General features: G+C 35.2%; 1 protein-coding gene across 1 annotated transcript; it reads left to right on the top strand.

The window, feature by feature from the left end:
* The first annotated feature begins 421 nt into the window (after positions 1-421).
* On the top strand, positions 422-9,060 carry LOC107863476 (uncharacterized aarF domain-containing protein kinase At5g05200, chloroplastic). Its single transcript, XM_016709404.2, has 12 exons — positions 422-724; positions 933-1,167; positions 1,242-1,353; positions 1,805-1,947; positions 2,707-2,820; positions 2,918-3,106; positions 3,218-3,373; positions 3,958-4,223; positions 4,316-4,413; positions 6,906-7,084; positions 7,939-8,055; positions 8,651-9,060. Exons 2-12 carry the CDS (start codon positions 1,102-1,104, stop codon positions 8,822-8,824), a joined length of 1,614 nt encoding a protein of 537 aa, XP_016564890.1. The 5' UTR covers positions 422-724; positions 933-1,101; the 3' UTR covers positions 8,825-9,060.
* The last annotated feature ends 814 nt before the right edge of the window (positions 9,061-9,874 follow it).

Below are 9,874 nucleotides of genomic sequence, written 5' to 3'. Positions count from 1 at the left end.
ATGTGTCTGATTTATTCACCAAGTCTCTTCCAACTGCAACTTTCAAGAAGATGGTGCACAAGATCGGGATGCAAAGGTTCAAGGATGTTCTCATTAGGAGGAATTAATATGTGTTGTATTCTTCTTTCCTTACGAGGTTTTGTTCCATTGAGTTTTCCTTGTAAGGTTTTTAATGAGGCAGCCTATATACATATTATTAGAGATGTATACTCTTTTTCCTTCACTAGATTTTTTTCCACTAAATTTTTTTACTAAGGCTTTAATGAGACACATTATCTACCAGTTAGACATTCAAGAAAAATATTATAAATGCATTACCATATTATATTGAATGTCTATTTATGAAAAGGTTATAGTCCCCCTTTTTAAACCAAAATTAGTTTTCCCATAAATAAAGGAGATTTTCTTCATTGTAATTCACCTTAAGAAATCAAAAATAAAAACTATTCTCTTCTTCCTCCGTTCTTGTTATTCTTGTTTTACATTTCATAACAATTACTCAATTATAATAAAGCAAACTATGCTGTATTTGATAAAATTAAGCCTCAAACTAATGATATTTCTAAAAGTCTATCCAATTGCAGTAGCACGTGTTGATAAGAAAAGCCCTTTATTTTATTTCATTTCCTCGTAAAAGCTAGAAAAGCCCTTTCTTTTATTTCATTTCCTCGTAAAAGCTAACCAATATTGAAGAATAAACACCTCCAGATGAAACAAGAATGAGGTACTCCACGTTCCATTTTATTTATTTTAAATTTTTTAATTTATTTTCTCATTTTATTTATTATTTTTTATAAATCAAAATTTTTCTATATTTTATCTTTTATATTAATAATTTTTTTATTTAAATCAAAATATAAATATTATTTAATAAGAGTATTGTAATAAACTAATTATGTTAGTATTAATTATCTTTGTTAATAAATTTGTAGGTTAAATTGGAACAAGTAAAATGGGATGGATGGAGGGGTATTATGCTAAATGAATAGATGCTACGTGGCCTCCTATCTTTCACGAGACTAAGAAAATTGTTTTCCTTTTCATCTTTGTTAATTATGATCACACATCATTCACTGATCAGAGAATTGTGAATTCAGTAAAATGGCAGTAGTTACGGTGTTGAAGGGCGTCTCTAATGGGCGTTTGTCACTACTCCCTCACTCTCAGGTTTGCTTCTACTATTACCTCTTTTACCATCTCCCTATTTTGAATCTTAGAATTAAATTTCAATTATTTTGCAGTTGACTATTGTTAGACCAAGAAATATTGGTTATCCAAATCGTCGTCGCAATGTTTTGCGAATTTTCGCTCGTTATTCACAGGCACAGGATCTATTTACTTCTAGTCTTCAAGGTGCTTCACTTTCTATTTTCATAAGCTGTTTATCTTTTTTATGAAGAGTAAAAGCAAACCGTAATTATAATCAGTCTTCTTTTTTTCTTTAATAACGGCGTGCCCGGGCCAATTTGTGCACACCTCGACTAGTTACACTGCATATGTGCTATCTCCTAGCACCAAAGCTAGGACAAATCACCTAGTGTTTCTGTTTTCATCGGGATTTGAACCTGAGATTCCATGCTTCTTAACCACTTCATTGACCACTCATTAGTCAAACATTAGCAGAATTACAACGTTTTCTTTATGGTATTGGCAATTGAAGATAGTTGCACGATGAAGCTCATTCTTTTAATAGGTTACGAAGATAGGGGAGCATTTGGAATATGCTTTGCATTTGAAGTATTCTGAAATACTTGGTAATTTTTGTCATTGTTGAGCTTAACTCAAATTATTTTTTATTCGGTAGATCGTCTAGAGAACTTGCCCAAACTTGTGGAGGATATTGTCCAAACATCTCTAAACACAGGTCCGCGTGGAGCCTTAAGGTTAGCTCAGGGTGTCCAAGCGTTTGTTGGAGTAGGCACTGAGTGGCTGCAAGATGTATCTAAGGTAACAGCTTCTAAGTCCTAATATTATGCTGATTGTCAATAAAAAAAGTAGGCACTAAGTGGCTGCAAGATGTATCTAAGGTAACAGCTTCTAAGTCCTAATATCATGCACTGATTGTCAATAAAAACATTTTTTATAAGTAACTAATAAGAGAATTTTATGGTGTGCCTTTTGTTTTATCAACATATTTAAAGTGGTGATTCACAGATTGATTATTGAATGTATGTTGTTTCCCAAGTTCCATTAAGGTTCATGATGTTCCGAACTAATTACTTTCATGATGTTCTGAACTAAATTACTTTTAAATGGATAAAATCATAAGATGTACTTTTGTAAGTGTGGTAAAATCATAAACCAGTTTGGGGGGTTGTCATTTCTATTGCAAAGCTTCTTTAGTGAAATTCGTGGAGCTTTCAAGACCACATTAATTTAGAATCCACAACAATGCTCAACTTTTATTGTAGCAATTTTTAAGAAAAGCTTCCCATTTCAAGATTTTGATTACTTCGCGTTGGATTTATCCTACTAGTCAGAGGACATCCAAATGTTATTTGCTGAACTTTCTGGGGATTGTTTAGACTTACCAGATATCCGTTGCTTAGCTAAAGCACTCTACTCCACAACAAAAAGGGAAAAAAGCTGTTTTGGTTGTTCTCTTTGACTTTTCTTTTCCAATAATCTAATTCACTAACTTTGTTCATAGCTTTAGACTCTTAACAGGTGTCGTTTTCTTTAATTTAATTATATTTTACTTTTTAGACGGCAAACTCAACCACAGGACTACCAACTCAGCTGCATCTTGGGCTATTATCTCCCCTATATTTGAGGAAATTGTTTGAACGCATGGGTGCAACTTATATTAAATTAGGTCAGGTAAGCTCAAAGCAATATCACCTTACTTGCTGTCATGATCTTTCATTTACATGCCAATGACATGTGGCTTATTACTTTATTGCCATACAATTTGCAGTTTATTGCATCCACACCCACGTTGTTTCCACCAGAGTATGTTCAAGAATTCCAGTACTGTTTTGACAGGGCTCCTGCAGTTCCATTTGAAGAGATCCAAACAATCTTGCGTGAGGAACTAGGCAGACCAATTGATACCGTGTTTGAATATATTGATCCCACACCAGTTGCCTCTGCATCAATTGCTCAGGTTCATGAGTTTTTTTCCTTTGTCTTGCGTTTCATGACAATTGATGATTCTGTTCTTCCAAGTGTTTTATTATCTGATCTCTTAAATGGCTCAAATATGTTAAATTTCCAGGTGCATGGTGCAAAAATAAGAGACACAGGAGAGGATGTTGTGATAAAGGTTTTGAAACCTGGAATAGAAGATATTTTGGTAGCAGATCTGAACTTTATTTACATTGCAGCACGTATCCTGGAGTTTTTGAGTCCTGATCTAAGCCGTGCATCTCTGGTAAAATGCATATAATTTTTTTAACAATTTACTGTGACTGCTGATATGACTATAATTTTCCTCTAGAATTTTTACTCTAATTATCTTTTGAGGAATGATTAAAATTTATCCTCAAATTCTTACGGAAAAGCACCCCCTGCCTCTTCATCAACAAAAGGAAAGAGCAGTGGTTCTTGACACTTATACTACCTTATGGCACAGCTTCTTAAACTAAAACAATGGGCATCTCTAACATCATAACTGAAATTTTAACCTGTTCAATGTAAATTCTTTCTCATTGATCAGATTATATGTCGTCAGATTGCAATGTTATATAGATTTTGCCAATAGATAGAACCTAGTCTCTGGTGCATCTATTTAAGTCGTGCTATTGTTCAAATCATACTTTTTCTTGTATCTTTAATTTTTATTTATTGCCGCTCTGTTTCAATTTTGGTGACTAGTTCTTGTGAACCTGTTGCGACTGGAGTATGTTTCCATGTAAACAGCATTTTTGCTTTTGTCTATCTCTCACCCTTCCTCACTGCCGCGTCCCAAAATAACAGCTTCAAGTTTTTGTTTCCGTATATGCAACTTTGATATAGGTTGCTATTGTCAAAGATATACGACAATCAATGCTAGAAGAAGTTGACTTCAACAAGGAGGCTACAAATGTTGAGACATTTAGGAGGTATTTAGAAGCCATGGGACTTACTAGGCAGGCCACTGCTCCAAAAGTCTACCGTCAATATAGCACTAAGCGTGTACTGACTATGGAGAGGCTATATGGAGTACCTTTGACGGACCTAGACTCTATTAAGTCACTGGTTTCTAATCCTGAGACGAGTCTTATTACTGCCCTAAATGTTTGGTAAGATTTCTGATCTTGTTTTTAGTCTGTTTTGGCTTTTATGTTCAGTTTACTCTGACCAGTAGAGTTCGATTTGTTTGGCCCATATGCAGGTTTGGCAGTCTGGTCGCCTGTGAATCATTCCATGCTGATGTACATGCTGGAAATTTGTGGCAACTACGTGATGGGCGTATTGGGTTCCTTGACTTTGGTACCACACATCTTTTCTCCTTCCATCCTTCTCCTGGGCATTTTTTGGCTACTAAGTAGGCCAAAAGTTTGTGTGGGCAGTGGATAATTGGTGTCAGCCACTTCATATTTTTAGGTGGTTTTTGATAATATATATATAATTCTCTCTTTTTTGTCTGAGCCCAGGGCCAGAATTTCAATCATTTAAGAGAGAAAGTGTAGGAGAATATTTGTCAAAGGCTTTAAGGATAATGCACAAGAAATGGAACTTATGACCTAGTGGATATTTTGCATAGTAAAAGGCATAATTGGTTAAAATTGTCATGTGGAAAGATACTCATTTTTGTAAAGACGTTTATCTGAATCCTCCCTCTGTCCCAATTTATGTGGCGTTGTTTGACTGTTCATGGAGGTTAAGAAAGTAAGACCTTAGAAACTTGTGCTCTAACACAAACCATAGACATTTGTGTCGTTATAAGTCATCTCAGTAACGCAAAAATGAGAAGGTTAAAGTTAAATTGCTTCTAAAATGGGAAAGTATTGACATTCTATCTGGAATAGATTAAAAAGGAAAGTATGCTGCATAAATTAGACGTCAGGTGTATTAGTTACCTACCTGATTTTTTTTCTGTAGGAGCTAGTAGCTATAAATGAGATGCAGTCTTAGGATCATGAACTTTGCTGCAAATAGTTTAACTTGGATGGCAAAGCAATGTCTAACTCATTTGCTGGTTGAGAAACTGCCGAGTGCTGGCTGGTGTTGTGTCCAAATGCACACACAAGTGTACGTGGTCGTGCAAGTAATAAAGTGGCTCTGGCGAGCCTAATATCTATCCCAAAGGGACTTGACGTTTAACAGACAACCAATTCAAGTATTACTATTGAAGTTAAACGAGTGCGATTGTTACCAAAGAGAGTTTAAGTTTTATTATGCTAAAAGTAAAAAATGAACAATAAAGGAGATTAAAAGTGTTGTAAACATTACATAGGAGGATTCTAGGGTCAAGGCATCTTGAACAATCATGCAAAGCTAAACAATCGTGTTGGTTAAGTTATTTATCTTGGTTGTTGATCACGGGGTTAATATCATGATTATGGTCTTTCGAGCCTCAAATCGTCTATTTAAGTTAGCCTCACAACTACATCGTTGAGTGAGGATGTGGGAACTAATTCAAATGCATTTATATTTCATCCCGTATTAGAGCCAAACGGGACAAACTAGGTATATTCATCTAAAAGACAAGAACCCATTCCTTATGTTCCACGTTCTAATCTAATGTTACTTCTTTCGGGCTCACAAAAGAAATATAGATGTATTCTAAAGGTTGCGAATCAATGAATAGTAAGTGTAAGAATATAAGAACAATCAAATATGATAATTAATGTTAACCAACTTGAGTTTATGCTAAGCAATCATGTTCGTAGCCTCAACCGTAGAAAGAGGGTGTTTCGACACTTACATACAAAGAATCACCATTAATGAATTCACAAGTAAAACTACAAGAAAACTAAAAGTTAAAGGAAGAAAAACTCTAACGTAGAGCCCTTGTTGCCTTCTCCTCTCTCCAAACATGTGTTGTTCCAAAGATGTCTTGTAAATGTGGCTAAGTACTCCTTATATAGCCCTTTAGGTCGTCCATAAGATGCCCCATACAAAATATAAGCATTGACCACTTTGCCCTCAACTTAAACCAAGCAAAAGACCCAAGTTTTAGTCGTGGATTGCATTGCATGGCCCATAGCACGACCAAACCAGTGTGCCCTCGCTCTAAAGGGTGCGGCCCATGGATGCCTCCACAAGGTGAGGTTTCATCCAATTTTTGCTCTCTTCTTCTCTTCTAATTGTTCCTTATTTCCCCACTCCTTGTGGCTTGTGTGTAGGCTTCATTTAGCTCCCATAGCTGCTCCAATGGTCTCCTACAACATCTCATAACAAACATTAGTCCATACAACATAATAAAGCTCATCAAAGTACAATAGAACAAGCATAGCGTAGGCTAGCTTAACTAGTTTTCTCCTTTGAACTCTATTTGATTCTTTCGACTCTTGAATTGTTTCAAATGCACTTAAACACTCTAAACATGCAACTTAGCACACAAATATACACTTTATACTTCATTAAGCACATCAAGTTATTCTCAAAACTAAGCTAAACGCGCGTAAATAATGACACTTAGGTGTATAAATATGCCTAAGATCAACTGATCATCATGCGTTCTTTTTCTTATTTAAGGGTTTAGAAAACTGTGTTCTGTCTCTTTCCTGATCAAACTATAATAGATTATTTAGCACTAGTTTCTCAATGAGAAATGTTATTAACAGCTAGCTTGATTTACTTAACCCCTTCTATTGATCTTGTACTCTCTACATTACGTTTTTCCATAGTTGGGGTATGGGCATGCTAATTTAAGTTAAATATCGAAAATGGGCATGCCAATTGAGTTAGAACTTCCCTATTAACATCTTTTGCAATCAATAGAAGTACAAAAAAAAAAATAAAGATTTTCCATGCAGGAATTGTTGGTCGTATATCTCCAAAGACATGGGCTGCTATGGAAGTATTTCTGCAATCTATAGCAATTGAAGATTATGAGTCGATGGCATCTGCCCTAATTGACATGGGTGCTACCGGAAAGGATGTGGACTCGAAGAGTTTTGCGAGGGACTTGGAGAAAATATTTTTGTCAATTCAGGTAAAATATAAGATCCAGCATAAGTTCTGTAGATTCTGATTAAAGTTTTAGATGCTGCTGTTGATTTCTCCGCTCTTCAGGTTCCTGTGTATACTTGTCCTTGGGTTGGGGTAGGCTAGTCAATCTTTTTTGGCTACATGTGGTTCTTCAAGCAAAGAGCTGTATTTTAAAAGGCTGCAAGACTGGAACATGTTATATTTCTCCATCATTAACTGGCAAATAGGACATAAGTGAGAAAGTAGCAATGAATCAAATCGAGGTGGTTTTGAATTCTATCATGTCAACCTTGTCCTGAATCTAGTCAACTGTAAATTCGAAGACTGAAGTTTCTGATACGACGGATGTTTTATTTTAGAACTCCCTTTGTTGGAAATCCTAGACAAGTAAAAAGATAAGAGAGAAGCCCTTCTGGGAAATACTCCCTCCATTCCAAAATAAATGAATTCTTGAGTTATTTTTCAATGTCCAAAATAAATGAATTGTTTATTCTTCGAGAGACATGTTGAAAATTTCTTTCAATTTTACCCTTTCATTTAATGAGGTTCTTAAGTACTTCACATTTTCTAGGAGGGTAATTTAAGAACAATTAAAAGGGTAATAGTGAAAAGTAACCTACAATTTATGTCCTAAAGATTTTTTTAAAGGGATGTGTCATACCCCAACAATTCAATTATTTTGGAATGTGGGGACTAGTAATTAGTTATTACAGAGTACTTATTACTTATTAGTCTTGGATGGTAAGTCATTGATATTGTCTTCATTATGGGCCGCTCTCCTAGAAAATTTTGATTTCATCGGACTAGGTGAGCTTCAACTAATCATTTTCTGACCCATAGATTGTTATTTCTACACAGGATTTAGATACAGAAATCATTGTTGCTGCTGCCAGGGACACAAATACCAATGCTACCACCGTTGCTGCCAATGTAGCATTCGATGAGAGACAGATGAATGCACTATATCTGGACGTGGTAAAGCAGTTTTAGCTGTAGTATTAATCTATAGCTGTGGCTTTGTGCTGCAAAATTATGGCGTAACCAAAGTCAAGACACCCTATCATTTTCCTGTTTGGTCTTAAGTTTGCACGATTAATAAAAACAAGGCTATTTGCCTAGAACACCACGTACTCTTCTACTTTTCTTCTTCCTCTGGTACTCAAGATGTCCTAATATTAGGCTTAATTATGTGAAATGGAGAGTATATTAGATCTCCAGTGCCGAATGTCGAATAAATGCAGCAAAAAGAGTTGCATTTTGTGCTCTAGAAATATTTTATCATACAAAATGCTGAACTAGTACATAGACTTGAAATACAGATGTTTATAACTTTTTTCACTTTGGTCTAAGATGCAGAATGTTTATGATACTGGCATCTTATTTGTATTCCTTAGTCCCCTCCATTCATAAAGGGACGCAGTTTTTGCTTGTACATATTCATGCATTTTCTAGATGCACATGTGGAATTAGATACTTACAGATCAAAGAAATAAAATAAAATGCTGTTATATCTCTCCTTGTTGACTTTGTAACCTCTATTTTCTGATCCATGTTCTTCAATGCTTGGCAGGTCAGAGTTGGTGAATCTTACGGATTGAAATTTCCTCGTGAGTTTGCCCTTCTAATGAAGCAACTTCTCTATTTTGACCGCTACACCAGATTGTTAGCTCCAAATATGAACATGTATCGAGATCGGAGGATTAAGCTCGTTTCTAATCAAAGACAAAGGAACATATACCAATGATGATTGTAAGTCACAAGAAGAGAATGCTGGCCTTCCTGAGTTTTTCTAATATACTGTAACCTATCAAAAGACAATATTTTCAAAAATACTGTATATAATACCAAACTTCATATCAACTATAGACAACACAGAAAGGGGAAAAGAAATTGTATCTGTTCTGATGTATGATGTTGGTTGATGTGTATCCCATATTTGTGGCAAGAGAAATTTGAAATAAAACTTTGAACTCTTATTCATTCTTTGCTCTAATAATGTCTTTGGTTCACAACGGAAACTTGGTACATTTACCATACGATCATCAACTAGGATATGCCTGATGGCTAACTAATTGACGGGATGTAATTAAAGCCGTAACCAATATTATCCAAACCCATTCCAAGTAATAGTAGTAAAACTTTGACCTGTTGGCCCTTCATTTTTCTAGCGATAAGAATGTTGTAACCGTCGTTTTGTAAGACCATAATGAAATCACAATTTTTCCTCTTCTAGGCAAACATGATCCTCTGGTTTTTTTCCCGAACATGATTGGTCTTTCAAAGATGCTTTGCGTTGCTTCGTTTTTTGGTTCCTTCTTCCATGGTGCTACTCTCTGGGTGACGGGGGTTGTATAATGGGTTTAATTAAACCCATCATTTTCGGAACGGAGCATAGAAATATATGTGCAAAATCATAAAATCTGAACCCAAACTATTGAAATATAAGAATCGAAAGAAAATTACAGCAAAAAAAAGACAAAAAATTGAAAAGAATTTTCTTCTCCTTTTTCTTGAATGAATAATAACTTTGTACAATGACCTGTACATATAAGTAAAGAGTTGACTTAAAGACTCCTAAATAAGGTACAAAATAACTAAGGGTATACACTTCTAAATAAGGTAGGAAATACTACTTAATGATATACAAAAGATTTACCTAGGGTATACAAAAGAAATAAAATAATATGTACAATGATTTGTAGAAGTTGGGACGAAATCAGCATGTTAAGGCAGGCCCAAGCCAAGTAGTCCATCATCGAATAATGTTGAGGCTAGCCCAAGTCATGTACTGCAA

Source organism: Capsicum annuum, chromosome 3 (assembly GCF_002878395.1).
Source record: "Capsicum annuum cultivar UCD-10X-F1 chromosome 3, UCD10Xv1.1, whole genome shotgun sequence".
Classification (NCBI taxonomy): domain Eukaryota; kingdom Viridiplantae; phylum Streptophyta; class Magnoliopsida; order Solanales; family Solanaceae; genus Capsicum; species Capsicum annuum.
This window is presented reverse-complemented; position numbering and strand designations above follow the sequence as displayed.

Bases quoted from the DNA above. Each gene is read 5' to 3' on its own strand.
- LOC107863476 (XM_016709404.2), top strand. From the start codon at position 1,102: ATGGCAGTAGTTACGGTGTTGAAGGGCGTCTCTAATGGGCGTTTGTCA. The intron at 2,821-2,917 runs GTAAGCTCAAAG...TACAATTTGCAG, and splicing joins CTTATATTAAATTAGGTCAG to TTTATTGCATCCACACCCAC. The intron at 7,085-7,938 runs GTAAAATATAAG...ATTTCTACACAG, and splicing joins AAATATTTTTGTCAATTCAG to GATTTAGATACAGAAATCAT.